Source organism: Arachis hypogaea, chromosome 15 (assembly GCF_003086295.3).
Source record: "Arachis hypogaea cultivar Tifrunner chromosome 15, arahy.Tifrunner.gnm2.J5K5, whole genome shotgun sequence".
Classification (NCBI taxonomy): domain Eukaryota; kingdom Viridiplantae; phylum Streptophyta; class Magnoliopsida; order Fabales; family Fabaceae; genus Arachis; species Arachis hypogaea.
Genome location: NC_092050.1, coordinates 148,950,681 through 148,966,850, shown reverse-complemented (window position 1 = coordinate 148,966,850; position 16,170 = coordinate 148,950,681). Strand labels below are relative to the sequence as shown.

At 30.5% G+C, this 16,170-nt stretch overlaps 2 protein-coding genes across 2 annotated transcripts; both read right to left on the bottom strand.

The window, feature by feature from the left end:
- Positions 1–1,752: 1,752 nt before the first annotated feature.
- On the bottom strand, positions 1,753–4,756 carry LOC112747235 (probable xyloglucan endotransglucosylase/hydrolase protein 26). The gene is made up of 4 exons (XM_025795201.3): positions 4,548–4,756; positions 3,562–3,662; positions 3,266–3,459; positions 1,753–2,493 (listed from the first exon to the last, which is right to left on the bottom strand). Exons 1-4 carry the CDS (start codon positions 4,717–4,719, stop codon positions 2,085–2,087), a joined length of 876 nt encoding a protein of 291 aa, XP_025650986.1. The 5' UTR covers positions 4,720–4,756; the 3' UTR covers positions 1,753–2,084.
- Positions 4,757–7,956: 3,200 nt separating this feature from the next.
- LOC112747234 (aldehyde oxidase GLOX1-like) lies at positions 7,957–10,698 on the bottom strand. Its single transcript, XM_025795200.3, has 3 exons — positions 10,047–10,698; positions 9,318–9,487; positions 7,957–9,133 (listed from the first exon to the last, which is right to left on the bottom strand). The coding sequence occupies exons 1-3, from the start codon at positions 10,560–10,562 to the stop codon at positions 7,957–7,959; spliced, it is 1,863 nt and encodes a 620-aa protein (XP_025650985.2). The 5' UTR covers positions 10,563–10,698.
- Positions 10,699–16,170: the final 5,472 nt, after the last annotated feature.

Here is a 16,170-nt window from a genome sequence, read left to right as displayed (position 1 = left end):
TGGCTCGCTTCCAACTACCTCCACCTGCGACCAATCATCCACAACCAGCCCCCCCACCATTAATACTCTCATCATAAATCAGCTTCCTCCTCCCCTTCGCCTTGGCTTTTTGATTGCATCACTTTTTCATTTATACCATGGTTAAATATTATTTTAATTTACAAATGTTAAATGAGTTTTTTTTTTTAAATTAAATTTGATGAATATTAGTTTGCAATATTTTAGAAGTCACTCGAATTCAAATTGATAAAATTTGGTTCGGATTTAATTACATTCAAAATATATAAGCAAAATGATTCAATCAAATGTAATATAGTTTGAATTTGATGAATTTCTTTACTCAAAATTGATATAAATTAAATCAATTGAGAATAAGGCATGGCCATTTTCTCCACGTAACCTTTATTTATTATCTTACTATTACTTTTCATATATAGCCTAAAATTCAAGACACAAATAAACAAAATTTACAAGAATTGAAATATATGTAGCTATAAAATTATAATTTATATGATATATTATGTCTAATTTTTCTCCATTGGCAATGATAAAATTGTCTTCTTTGTCATCTTCCTAAACACAACATTTAAGGTGTTAACATCGTTGTATGTTTTTTTTTCTCCCCAAGAAAAATCCAAGGTTCTTTGTTAGATCTAGAAATTTGTACAATAATTAATGTTATTTCCTTGCACGCCATCTATTTTTTGTCTGCTTGCTCTAGTTTATGGGTGTGTTTGGTTATGCTTAAAAGAAATTCACATATTTGTATAAGTTTATAAAATAACCAACATTAAAAAAAATTCCAAGTATTTTTTTAGAAAAGAAAAATCAAATTACAAAAGCGATTTCGAATAATTAGAACGAAACGAGTACCCTAATTAATTTGTCTACACATTTTCCTCTATTTCATTTTCAAGTCATCTTAAGCTTGGTTAGATTGTGTATGAAATTGACTCATGAGAATAATAACGCATCATGTTGAATGTTTACATGGTTTTATTGGATTAATTGAATTCCATAATATGTTTGGAGACTGGTAAACAAATCTTATATAATCAAAATTTCAATACATCTTTAAATGCATTTTATCCTAAATGGTGTGTTTAAAATTGAAGCCTGAAGCAGGTGCTAAATTCTGGTCCTACTTGATGAAATTGGAATGAAGCATACTCCTAAACCTTGATTTTGTTATTACATGCATGTTTCTGAATTTAATGAGCACTTATAGAAACATTTATAGACATTCATTAAGTGTTGTTTGGCTTTTTTAAGTGGAAAAAGTTTTTTCTTTAAAGAGAATTTTTTTTTATTATATTTTAAATAAGTTTAGATATATATTTAAAAACAATTATTTGTCTTTTTTAGAAACCAACAATAACTTACTTTAAAAAATAAAAATAAAAGAAGTTTTAATTATTTTTTACCAAAAATATCATTTACTATTATCAATAAATACATTTATATCTTTTTTTTTTGTCTCTTTAATCATAATTTTTTCTCCAAATTCTATTTTTTCCATATTTTTACTTAATATATTCCCTTCGAATCCTAATATTCGATAATAATTATTCAATCCTAATTTTTCTCGACATATATACTTATATATTTTTTTCAAATACTAATTTTCGATAATCATTATTCAAAAGATGAAAGATATTTCACACTTGTAAATTATACATTTAGAGTGACTTATAGTAATAAAGAATAAGAGATTTTAACATACAATATATGGGTACAATAAGAAAGGAAATAAAGTTGAAAATAACCGAAAAATTACAATGCACAAGGCAGTATTATTCAGTTCATGAACAATAATTAAATCACAAAGTCTGAACTCTGAATCCCATAAACAAATTAAAAATATTGAGACAAAAGACAAAACAAACTCCCGCATGAATAGATTCTGTCTTATGAAAATTCACATGACATATGACATATGACTTAGTATTGACGATGTCTTCGTATGAAAATTACATTATAAATTATTAGATAAATTGATATATTTAACTGAATTATCTAACCATTTATAATATAATATTCATATAAAAACATCATCGTTAAAGTACTTACGGTTAATTTAACACTTAGAACTGTGTCTTGAAACATTCAGGAGGCACTTGACCATTGAATCTCTTGGTATCTTTGCAGTAATCATAGATCATGTAATTGTTTCTAACCCAATTTAACTGACCCATCTGTGCATAGCTTAATTGCTTGTAAATGGGTGAAGTCCACCAATTAGAAGGGACATTAGAGGCACAATTGTTTATGCTAATTGGTCCATTCCATTTGCAAGCCCTTGCTCTGAAACGGTTCAACCTTGCAATGAATGGTGCATTGGTCCAATTAGTCTTCACCAAACCACCCCTTGTGGCCCAATCATCTGCATTCCATAGGCTTGTGTATACTTTCATTCCTTGCTTGTTTGGGTATGCTATGCCCTCCTCTTCATAGTTCATAAAAACTCTAATCGGTATGCTATCAATATACCACCTAGTTTTTTTAAGAAAAAAGAAAAAAAATAATTAAACACTTTTACATGTTTCAATTATGGTTATGAAAATTAGGTCAAACTAATTGATTCAACCGATTAACTGAAAATTGGTTAGGTAGATTGATTAATTTCAATTCAAAAAACTTATTGCAAGTAAGGTAAAAAATTGACGAATTCGTTAAATTGAATTGATTTTAATACGACGACAGGTTCAAAAAAATAATTTTAAAAGAAAAATATATAATAATTTATTATATTAAATTTAAGGTAAATCTTAATAATTAGAAAAAAAAATAGAGAATGCAAGATTTTTTGAAAAATGACGTGCTATTGAATGAATCAAACAAATTAAAAAGTTTTGGACCTTTTTTATAATTTTATCAAAAAGTATTGTTAAACTGATTAACAAATTATCCTTTTAAATCTGAATCTTCAATATATATAACAAATAAAAAGTTAACATTTTGTTTAACCAACAAAAAGTATAATACTCCTTACTTAATAAATATGCCAAAATTTTAATTGAATATCTAATTTTTACAGTTCAATATAATTAGTCTTGTTTGGTGAAAACTCAAATATAGCATGTGAAGTTAATGACTAAGAGTCGTTAGATGAAAATTTAGTCAAATCAGTCAAATTATTTGACGATTTTCAACTATTAACTTCACGTAAAATTGACTGTGAATGAGCTTTTACCACCCATTTTCATGACTTAATTCTCTGCTTTGTTCATCCAAAAAGTGTGGTAAATGAAATTGATAAACTTACACAACTTGAGTGGGGTTCCAATGAATGGTGTAATTGTGAAAATCAGCGGTAGGGTCAAACCAAAGGTAAAATTGTTGCTCTTTGCTTCCATTTCCTTGTGTATATATGTTTGTGTGGACAATATATGGTTGTCCTGAAATGTTGCCTAAGAACTCAAAGTCTATCTCATCATGTTGACTTCCTGTTGAGGATAGCTTTACCCATTCCAACAATTAAAAAAATAAAAGAAAATAAAATTATTAGTGACAGATAAAACGGAACAAAATCAATAATTGTGTATCCAATGAACTACTTACATAATAGGCTGTAACAGTTCCTGCAGAATTATTAGGTACCAGTTTGATTTTCGATTCTATACTTCCAAATAAGAATGGTATCTTTGTTTGAGCAGCAGAGCCTGAAATTAAAACTCAACCCATGTTTTCACTTCGTTAATTACAATTTTTCTCAATATTAATTTTCAAGAGAAATGATTTAGAATTTTAAATTATTTTAATAGATTTTTAAATAAAATTTTTAAAATATTTTCTCTTAATTGTTTTTCTCTTTTTTTTTTCTTTTAAAATAGCAAAATTCTGGAAATTAAATCGGTAATGGAATTAGTAAAAATGAGAGGATCACATGTTTAAAGGTTTAAATAAGTGATTAAACCGACGAGTATATAAAATAATATATTTATGTATAAAATATATTTTTTAGTGTTTATTTATGTATAAATATATAATTTAAAAAATATTTTTTTATATTTTATAATTTTAAATCATTTAACCGTTAAATAACTAGATTGGTTCAATCAGTTAATCGGTTGTTTAATCGATTTTTTTATTCTAGTTGATTCATTACTGATTGATTTTTATCTTAATCGAATTGATTCAATGACCCATTTTCAATTTTCAATTCAATTTTCATAACCATGCTAAATAGCAAGATTGTTAATTAAGCTCACAAAAATAAATTTATTTATATATCTACTTACTCCACAATAAAACAAATAATTACTCTTTTTTTTTTTTTTACCAAAGATATGAAACTCGAACTTGCAATCTTTTAATTGAGTATGGAGAGACTATGCCATTTGAGCTATTACTCATTGGCAACAAATAATTACTCTTGATATCGTTTACAGTATATTTTTTATCCTCAAACACTACATTATTCCTATGTAACCAAATAGAATAATTAACTTATTAATTAGCAAAGAAATATATATAGAATTATTAGAAATAACAATACAAAAGAATTGGGTGCATGAGAAGCATATATAGTAGATTATTGTATATACCTGAAGTTTGATCTAACACAAGCTGAAGATCTTCACCCTGAATTGAAGCATGTTGGGTACCCCATGTGAGATACATGCTTTTGCCAAAGTTTGCATCCACTATGATAATCCCTCGTGCCATGAAAAATATGAACAACAAAGCCAAAACCATTTTTTCAGATGCTGCTGCCATATGTATGTGTTTGATGTATGTTTTATATGGAGTTGAAAATTTGGTCGTTTATTTGTCTTTTGGTTCCATCTAGATCACTTTATATATATAGCATACTGCTATAGTGCTATGTATTATATATTATAAAGATGAAAGATGAATTAAAAATAATTTAATTGGTTAGTTTCCATCCGACTATATTATTTACCTTTATTTTCATAATAGTGACGTTTGACATTCTAATTAAATTATTGTTATAATGTGACTGTGTGAGAGCACGCAGCCTAGTAATTAATAAAGAATAATTATGTAATGTATACACTAAAAAACAGTCATTGGTATACAATATATATTGAATATAAAAATATTAAATTAAGTTAAACAACACATGTCTTCATACATATATATATAACAACTAATTTAATAGTTGATTTTTTAGGTGTACGTAATATTTTTTGATAACGAATTTATGTACGTTCTAATTGTATTTCAAATTAGAAGTTTGTTTCCATATACAATTATATATATATATATATATATATATATATATTACACGAATTAGAAAAAGTGTATGTATGTCACAATTTGATGTCAGATATCATTAGCTTCACATATCATCAATTCAATAAGCAGGTACTTTTTTGAAAAGTAAATTTTGAATATCTAGCTTTTTGTACATGATAATATATATTGAGATTTACTTTAGGAGATTACTATCCAAAGAGAGTTAGGTTTTTAATTTTGGTCCAAATAAAAATATGTAGATTGGTAATATTATATGATTTGCATGGAAAAAAGTTGGTGTGTGAAGCTGGAGAGAAGAACGCGGTGAGAGAATAAGAGAATGTCGTGCATAGGACTATAGAGTTCAATAGCTAGTTACAGCTTCTAGTGTTGAGTCTTGAGAGTGATTTTCAATTCGATCACTAATTCACTTATTCAATTGTCTATGAAGGAATAAATTAAGTTGAAGGGTGTGTACTTAAATAAATATGGGACGTGCACGCCACATTGACCAACAGAGAACATGACATATATGAAGAAAGTGAAAACCTTTTTCCTCCTTTCTTAAACGCTGGTCATGATTTATTCATACATGGAATATCACCGTCGCCCCACACCGTGACCTGGGGAGTCGTCGGTCAACACTGCTTTCAGCCGTGTCACCACCGCCGTTGAAAGCTAATGCTATTGTTGTTAGGGTGTTCTTAAATGGGATTATATCCATGAATCCGTCGTATTTATCTGTATTCGATTTATAATTTGCGAATATGATCCAATTGAATTCAATTACATTCTAATAAAATTGTATTGCGAATATCACATTTATATCTATATAAGATCCAATCCGTATATGTGGAGATTGGCGGCACCAAATAATAAATAAATAAATAATATATATATTGAATTTATATTTTATTTCAATTAAATAATAATAATTATACATATACATTGTATTATTTTTTTATTTTAAAAAAACTAGTTTCATAATATTTTAGAAGTGTGAGCATGTCAAAAAGAATGAAAAAGAGATTTTATTAGAGTGAAAAAAATTTTATTAAATGAACTAAAAAAATTATTGATTTTTTATAAAAATAAGTTTTTAATATATTCGATATCCGATATCAGATTCGATCTGCAAATATATAATTTTAATTAGATCTAAGTATAAAAAGTGTAAATTGAATTGAGATTTTGACTATATTTTATTCGATCTACGAATACCCCTAATTATTCTCATGTACAATTCTGGGATAATGATGGAATTTCTAAACAACCATTAACTATAATCCAAAAAGAATCAGATTCTGTAATACAGAAAAAGAATGAAATGAAAGGAATATTTTATCGAAATAATTATATTTGCTTTCGAAAGATATGTTTTTTGGTTGTGATTTTTTTGGTAGGTTTAGTGCGTTTGGCTATCATTTGTTGCAAGGCAATGGTCGTGTCCAAGGACGTTGAAAGAACATTTTCTTAGTTAGATTGAGATATTTATTAGTAAGGAGATAGGTAAGAGATGGATGGTATACTTTTGTGCGATTATTTGGAACATATGACTAAAAAGGAATAGAAGGATTTTTCAACCTAAAAAAAAAGAGGTCAACGAGATTATCCATATGTTCTTTACAAATTATAAGGAGTAGCTATGGGTAGATTTTTTTGTTGTTGATAATAATATTGGAGATCACAAGCGATAAAGTTAACGTTGTATGTGCTGGCTAGTTTTTCTTTTTCTTTATAGTTTATGTTGATTCTTTTGTTGTTTTCTTATGCTCAACACTAGCTGCTTTTTTTCAAAAAAACATCTAGACAAATAGAAGTAGGTTAACGGACAATATTAATATATAGAGTTTTTTAAAAATAAAACACACGGGTCGGAGGCTCAAACACTAAATAAAATTGGGTGCCCAGTTCCAAAAATAAGAGAGAGAGAGAAAAGGGCCAATGGAATCATATACAAAAGATCAAAGAAGAAATCCAAATGCCCAATCTCTTATTTGAACCCAATTTCACCAACAAAAAAAAAAATTAAAGGCTAATAATAACTAATTTTAATTGATTGATTCATTCACTTAAATAAGTATCAGTGATTTAAACTATATTTTATGTATATAATAATTTATTAGAAAATAATAAATTTTTAAATAAAATTTTGATTTGATTAGTCCAACTAGAATGAGACATGGTCTGAGATAATAATAATAAAATAATAATAATAATAATAAGGAGAATACTAAAATGATTATCTTGAACAACATGAACAACTACCAATCAAATAAAAATATACTACACCCTAATTTAATGCTACTAATTAAATTTACTCTTTTAACCCTATTAATTCACATTGTTTACATATTGTTCAAAAATGTTATTGGTTACCTATACTTTTCCTAATAATAATAATAAAAATAAAAAAAGGGATTGGAAAATTTTTATGAATAGTATTCTAGGGAGAAATGATACCACTATCCTTTCTTAATCATTAACATAATTATTTACATTATTTCAAGTAACACTAATTAATATGAACTAGTTCCTCCTATGCGTTGCAACTCTCTTCTACAAGAAGTTGGACGAATTGAACTAAAATAACAAAGCATGTAATTAATTTACATTTATATACATTACTATTTTCCATCATTTTCTTTCTTTACATACAAAAAATGAGGAATTTCAATACAAAAACTAGAACATAACTATCCACAAAATACCAATAGCTTCCAAGAAATAGATAGATCTATCGATCTATATATCCTATTTCTGAATGTGTACCCACATTCCTTTGCTAGGTACCCCACGGTGGACAACAAATAGCAAGTAATATCCCGGAGGAGCAACCTCACCGGCCGGCGGCGCCGCCGATGTTAACCTAAAAACCCCTTTAATAAAATCTTTAACAAAACCTTCATTTTTGAGAACCAAAAGCCTTTGGCTCATAGCCACTCCATGAGTTGTAAAAGGAGGGAAATACATGGTAACCTTGATATCATTCTTTGTCAAACGATGAAATCCTGTCTTCACTGAAAATTGTGTCTCAAAGTTAACCCCATACTTCAAATCCTTGGTGGAAGTTTCTTCAATGATTTGAGGTCGAAACTTGTCTAGCTTAGGGTCAAGATAAGGAGGAGAGAATCCTTCAACCCTAGTCTCAGTTGGGAACTTATCTTGATCTTTGTAAGTGTCATGAGTGTTGCTACCAGCAACCCAAATCTTGCCATTAGGAATCACTGCGGAGGTTGAATGGTACATTCTGGCAATGGTGGTAGGGTTCATAACCTTAAATCTGGTTCCTTTGGCCTTTTGAGGACTATACAAGACCGGAGTCAAATTGGGTTGGTCTGCATCCCACCATGCAGACGTACCCCTTTGCGCACCATTGATGAACATGATTTGTCCATTGGGGAGTATTAGGGCATCCCCCATGGTCCTCCCTGAAGGCATTTGTTCTGAGTCCCAGCTAGGGTTAGGGTCTGTGATCACCATCCTATTGCAATCTCGAAGAGCCGAAAGAAAAGTTTTTCTAGTTTCAGCTAAGAAAAATGCATTGGGGTGGTTGCCGCCGCATACGATGACTTCGGCGGAGACATTATTATTGTTGAGGTTTATGGGGAGAAGGGCGGACACGCCGGAGGCCGGGTAGTTTCTGGAGCCGCCGGGGAGGACGGGGAAGGTGCGGACAACCTTGTTGTTGGTGGGATTGAGAAGGAGAGAGCGATTGTTGGAGAAAAGGAAGAGATTTCCATCGGGAATAAGGTGGACAAAAGGATAGAGATTGTTTTCATCAAGGTCAGAGGTTTCATAGAGGAATGGGAAGAAGTAGGGTTTATCGGTAATTTGACCTTCTACTTTTGGGAGGAACTCATAACTAAAAGATCTGCGACCTCCTATCACTATGAAATCACCATTCGGAAGAATTGTTTGAGTTCCATACCTAATAACATAACCAATATATTCAGCAAAGCTAAAGAGAGTCCAAACTTCTACTCAATAACTTGAAAAATTAATTAGTGTTAGTTTAATTCAAATATATATGGGATAATCCTTCACATGAAATTAAATGAGTACATGTGACTAATGTGCACTTTAGTAGTGTAGAAATAGCGTAGGGTACATACCATCTATCTTCTTTCAAAGCTTCATTATGTTCCCTCCAATCACAGTCTTTTTGGCAGTTAGGTCCACCATAGTATCTGATGGTTCTTGATCCATCTCTGAAACCGCCAGAGCTTATTAGGGTTCCATCAGGTGCAAGCCCTCCACATGAACACCATGGATCTGCCGTTACCTTCATAATCATTTCAAAGATTCTTGTAAAACACAGCCTAACAATAAGTTATATTTAATGGGTTTTTATAAGGAAAATTCTAATTTATTTTTATTAAAAAAACAAAAATATTATTCGTACACTAAAATTAGCCACTAATTTATTTGTATATAAATACATGTGATTTAATTTATTTTCAATATGTATTTATATTCTAACATATATATTTTATATTGGTGACTGACTTTAGTAATTTATTATTTTAGTGTACACATAACATAACCGTTAAAAAAAATAACTTCTAAATTCTTAATAAGTTCTCTACAAAATCTTTTTGTAGATGTGTTTAAATTGTGAGTTATTGAACTTATCATCGTCCATAAATTTTCTAATTATTTTTTATGCCATTAAAATTAACTTTTTATATAATTATTACTTATTTTTTGTTGGTCATACTTATATATAACTTTTAAGAACTTATAAATAAAAAAAGCAAGTATAATTATGAATATTCTTAAAACATTTATGGCATAGAAATACATAGGAATTGTTCTTGAAAAGAAGAGACAAATTAAAGAACCTTGAGTGGCCTAGCTTGATTTGTGTCAAGATCATATTCCATAGAATGAGCAAAGCAATCTTGTTTCATTTGTTTGGTGAATTCATCCATGAATGGAACACAAGGCACCCCCGGTGGATATTGGATCCTAGAGATGCGATAAATGGTGGCATCATACACAATAATCTTGTTTGTTGGCATCAAATTGATTTGCATTGCTGAAACACCCGAGTTTGGTGAAAGCAATTCCCATGCCCCATTGAAATCTGTCTCAAAATCACCCTTTGCAATTTCCTCATCAATAGTGGTATCACCACCATCATTTGTAGGGTTATTATTGTCATTATGATCATTTATAGGGTTAGTAGGGTCATTTATTGGGAAGGGTACTGGAAACCTTGGATCGGGATAAATGGGTTTGAACCTTGACTTGCGATGGTGTTTGTGGTGTTTGTTAAGTATGTTGCTATCTACGGCAACAAGGAAGAATAAAAAGAGAGTAAGAATCAAAAGAACTTTGTACAAATAATTTGCCATTGTTAATTTGTGGGATATGGGTTTGGTGTGTTTTTTGTTCTTGCTACTTTAATTTAATTTTTGATGGGGATTTTTACTCTTTTTTGGGGGGTAGGGGGGGAGGGGTGATGGTTTTTGATGTATGTGTGTAGTTTTTGTTTAGTTGCTTTTAGGTTATGGTTGTGTAAACCATTGATATGTTAAAGGAATTTTTTTGGCCAAAATAGCAAATGATTTAAAACCCAATGTTTATTAGTAACTAGGTTTTGTAACCATTTCTTTTTTAACATCAGGTGTTTGTGGCAGATGAATAAGCATGCACATTATTTGACAAGCCTCTTGTAATGCAAAACATGCTGGGCTTTGGGACCCTCCCTTAGCTTGTTTTTTTTCTTTTTTTTTTTGTGTGTGAAATTAAATGGTTCTTAATTAGTGGTATTATTACTATTAGGAAAAGTCTAGGGCCAGCAACTTCATTAAATTCTGGCCAGCATATAACCAATAAAAAAAAGTGAGTGATTTGATGAAATCTCAGTACACCATTAAAATCATCATTGATAGTTGTTTGATGGCTATAAATCACAAAAGTTGCTGGCCCCTAGCACTCCTTGTACAACTCAAAAAATCATGTTTACTGACTATTTATTTTGATTTTAGTGATAATAAAAATAACTGCTAATATATTTAGTACCAATTTAACATTAACTTTCTTATACTTTGTTGCTAAAAAATTTTAGTGGCAATTATATAATTATCGATAAAAACTTTTTTAATGGTCGCAAATATATTATTCTCATTAAAAATTTGCCACTAAAAATAATTTTTATTGTAGTATATGAATTTAACTAACATGTATCATGGACGCATAAGTTATAGTTATAAATATAATTAAAAAAATTTCTATTAAAAATAAAAAATTAAAGTTTAAATTTTTAATATATTTGTTATATATTTACTGAAAGAAAAATTTTAAATTAAAACTTCTATTAACAGTAATCTTTTTAACATGAGTTCTTAGAAAATATGTAGACATACACATGATAGTTAAACACTTATATTATTAGAAACTTGCTAACGAGTGTTCCTAGGACACTAGTTAAAGTCACTAAACAAAAAAGTTTTTATTAAAAATAAAAAGTAAATATTGATTTTTAAAAGCTTTTTATTTATTTAATGTATTTAAAAATAAAATTTTCCTTTTTTTTAACCAATATTGTTAGGACACACTTTAACATTATTATTATTATTATTATTATTATTATTATTATTATTATTATTATTATTATTATTATTATTATTATTAAAACACAATAATACATTAGATAGTCGACGCAATGAAAATTCACAAAATATTTCATCTATTGTGATTGTAATTTTTATATTGGCCGATGAATTAAGGACTTGATTGAAAAGTTATGCTAATAGAAATTTGATTACAAACTTTTAAATTATATATCTAATTAAAAATTGAATGGAATTTTAACGACCTACAAAATAATTAAACTATTTTTTAAAGTAGTTTCCTATCTTCAATTTAAAAGAATTACCCTAACATGTCCAATATAAAATACCATCTGTTTTTATAAAAAAAATGTTTGATTAATCTGAAAATGCATCCATAATTCCATACGCACTGTAACTGTTGCATATTGGACGAATACTTTAATTAATTTGAAGGAAAACATCGTGAGAATCAAATCAAACAGTATGGTTTTTGTTTAGAAGCAAATGTTACCAACCAAATAGACGTATCTTTTTGAATCACAACTTTTTCATACTTTGTTCATATCTTTTTCTTAGACTTTGTCTTTTTCCAAGTGACAACTATTTCAGTGTTTTGTTTGAGTAATGTGGACACCATAACCGGATTATATTCCTTAAATTAATTAATAAATAAACTCTTAGTGGAACTTATTATGATTTAATGTTGATTGACTCACTTATGTTTAATTTGCTATTATTTCTACCTTTATATGATCAAGGAATAGGGTAATATTATATATGTACCAACCAGGATCGACAATTTTGCATCGATCACTACTTGTCTCAATTTATTAAAAAAATTACACTTTGATTACCTTTGTGGTGAACATTATTTTATTAAAGAAAGCGTGTTTAATTAATAATGCTTCAAAACTATAGTACACAAGAACGTAATCTATGTACGTTTGTCTGTATAGTACATTATTTAGCTAGACAAAAAAAATTAGTCAAAACAGTCCAAATTTATTTCATTTAATATTTATTAATTGTTTATCAATTCAATTAATAGTAGTACAATTTGCCATTGAATCAAACTAATATCATCACTGTTAAGAGTATTGAAGCAGAGCATGGTATGAATGAATATAAGAGAATGAATTGTATTGAAAATCATAGATAGATCAGTTTCTTACAAAAGCCTTAGGTAGTGTCAACAGGAAAAGGAAACTAAAGATGATGTTAGAGGTTACAAACTTGCAATACAGCAAGTTCTATTCTATTTTTTATTTATAGTTATTCTGTTTTCAGTTAGTTAACCATGTTGATTCAGTAGAAGTTTCTAAGCAGTTTTTAAATAGCTATTAGTTTTCAGTTATCAAGTTAGTTGGTTGTTAGCTAGAATCAGGTGCTAGAAGGTTTCAGTTAATTTTGTTTTAGATCAATGCCAACCCTTACATTATCAATTCTGCTTTTACCTTTTTCTTCTTTCTTCTCTCTATTCTCTTCTATATCTTTCTTCTTCTAAATTCATTTTCTGAGGCCTGATACCTTTCATGGTATCAGAGCCTTCGTTTCACAGCTTCCGTACGTCACAAGTTAGAGAGTAGCTCAACAGCAATGACTCAAGGATTCATAGCAACACCGATCTCAATGAAACTGGATGAGGACAATTTCTTGCAATGAAAGGATCTAGCAATTTCAACAATAGAAGAAAATGATATGCTAAGCCACGTTACAGGAAGAGGAATTCCTCAATAGTATGTAGTTTCGGAGAATGGAACAGATACAGTAGTGAATCCAGAATATCAACAATGGAAAAGGCAAGATGCATGTGCTTCTCAAATCATGGCTGTTGGCCTCAATAAGTAAACCTTTCACTACAAGAATGGTAGGCTGCATGTATACACATCAAGTGTGAAAAATGTTGGAGGATCATTTCTCTTCGTAAATCAAAGCAAAGGTGATGCAATTAAAGAATAAGTTCAGCACTATCCAAATTGGAAGATCTGTAATCGAGTATGTACTGATGATTAAAGGCACAATCAATGCATTGGCCTCTGTAGGAGAATTGATGAAGGAAAGTGATCATGTTAATGTGATCTTGCATGGTTTAACTGAAGAATATTTCTCAGCGTACACGTCTATACTTGCAATATCAGAGAGCATAACTGTTGTTGAATTAGAAGCATTGTTGCTGGCTCATGAAAGCATGCTTGCAAAATTCAGAAAACCTGAAACGTTTATGCAAGCAAACATAGCACAGTTTAGGAACTACAATAAGAATCATCAAGCAAGAAGAGGCTTCAGAGGTGGATTTAGAGGAAGAGGATGCAGAATGTTCAGAGGCGGTAGAAATTTTTCGGGTGAAGAAAGATTGATGCAAGAACCAACAAATGAGGGACAATTCACAAATGATGGACAGTTCACAAGTGGAAGAGAATAGTACAGCAGAGGAGGTAGAATGTACAATGCAAGAGGATATGAGAATGACAAACCACAATGTCAACTGTGCAACAAAATTGGACACACTGTAAGAACCTGTTGGTACAGATATAGTGAAGATCAATATGAAGAAGATTATGGCCAGAAGGGAAGTCTACAATAACAGTAGCAACAACCAAGTTTCTCAACCTGAAGCGAATTTCTGCAATATGCTGGCAGCACTAGCAACAGTGCAAGATCCCAGCAAGTATCCTGATTCATGAGCTACGCATCACATGACACATGATGAGCAGAATCTAATGGAGAAAGAAGAATACTGTGGAAAGGAGCAGGTTGTAATCGGCAATGGAACAGGTTTGCAAATCTCTTTTGTTGGAAATTCATGCTTCAAGACTGATTTGAGCTCTAGATTGTTATATATGAGAAAATTGTTGTGTGTGCCTGAAATCACAAAGAACTTGATGATTGTGCATCAATTATGCTGTGACAACTAAATTTTCTTTGAATTCCATGATGATAGGTATTGTATAAAGACTAAAGATACAAGGGAGATTGTGCTTCAAGAAACTGTAGATAAAAGTCTCTATAAGTTTGCTAATCTTCACAATCTACAAACACCAACTGCTTATGTCTCTTCAGTAAGAAATAAGGATGAATTCATAGTTTGGCATGCCAAATTAGGTCATCCAAACCATAATGTTGTGTCAAGAGTGTTAAAAGCCTGTAAAATTCCTGTATTACCCAAAAAGATCAATTGTTTAGTTTGTTGTGTTGGTAAATCACACCAATTACTTTTTCCTTCTTCACAGACCATGTACACACACCCTTTAGAGCTTGTATACTTAGACATTTGGAGGCCTTCTCCCATTCCGTATAATAATAGAAATTGGTACTTTGTGAATTTCATTGATGCATTTTCAAAATTTACCTGGCTGTATCTAATTAAGTCTAGAGCTCAATTAAAAACAGCCTTTGATCACTTCCAACAAATGGTTGAATTGCAACTAAACACTAAGCTAAAAATGCTGCAAAGTGATAATGCTGCTGAGTACATTAGCTTGTCAAAGATATTGCAGGATAGAGGAGTGGTGCACAAGTTCTCCTGTCCTCATGTTCACCAACAAAATGGCTCAACTGAGAGGAAGCACAAACATATGGTAGAGATGGGACTCACTCTATTAGCAGGAGCCTCAATGCCTACAATGTTTTGGGGAGAAGCCTTTATCACTGCTGTCAGGCTAATCAACATCCTTCCAATGCTTGTTCTGAATGGTGTGTCTCCAACTGAGAAGCTGTTTAGAAAGCAACCATCTTATAAAAACCTTCGATCCTTCATTAGCTATGGGACAACATACAAGGGATACAAATGCCTCACTTAACAAGGCAAAGTCATAGTCACTCCCAATGTTGTATTTTTTGAAGATCAATTTCCTTACAAGCAAACTCTTAACAAAGCCAAACCAGTAAACTCAGTAAATGAAGACTCAGTCCCAATAATCCCAACCCTTCCAAAGCTTTCTCCAAATTTGGCTGCAGGCAGTCACCATCAGTTTACCTCTCCTCAAGGCTATTCCTCAAATAGCCAACAAAAACCTATAATAGTTACCTCTACAAGTCCCCTTCAATCAGCCAGCACGCTCTTATAGTAGCATCACCAATTCCAGTTCCCGTTCTCATAAATGACATTGAAATTGTGCTCCCTATCTCTGATCTTGAACATGTACACACAGCACCCACACAAAACTCCCACCCAATGATAACTCGAGGCAAAGCTGGAATAATCAAACCAAGACTCTTTTTGGCTAATGTGGAACCAAGAAGTGTAAAGCAAGCTCTCAAGCTCCTAGAATGAAAGGCAACAATGGATGTAGAGTACGAGGCCTTGATTAAGAACAAAACCTAGGAGCAGGTCAAGCTTCCTCCAAACAGAGATGCAATAGGAAGTAAATGGGTCTTTAGGATTAAATATAATGCAGATGGATCA

Excerpts from the sequence above, each read along its gene's own strand:
- LOC112747235 (XM_025795201.3), bottom strand. The coding sequence starts at position 4,719 with ATGGCAGCAGCATCTGAAAAAATGGTTTTGGCTTTGTTGTTCATATTT. Across the intron at positions 3,460-3,561 it reads GAACTGTTACAGCCTATTAT|CTATCCTCAACAGGAAGTCA; the intron begins GTAAGTAGTTCA and ends GAATGGGTAAAG. Across the intron at positions 2,494-3,265 it reads TGGAACCCCACTCAAGTTGT|GTGGTATATTGATAGCATAC; the intron begins GTAAGTTTATCA and ends TAAAAAAACTAG.
- LOC112747234 (XM_025795200.3), bottom strand. The coding sequence starts at position 10,562 with ATGGCAAATTATTTGTACAAAGTTCTTTTGATTCTTACTCTCTTTTTA. Across the intron at positions 9,488-10,046 it reads ATCAAGCTAGGCCACTCAAG|GTAACGGCAGATCCATGGTG; the intron begins GTTCTTTAATTT and ends ATGATTATGAAG. Across the intron at positions 9,134-9,317 it reads GCTTTGAAAGAAGATAGATG|GTATGGAACTCAAACAATTC; the intron begins GTATGTACCCTA and ends TTATGTTATTAG.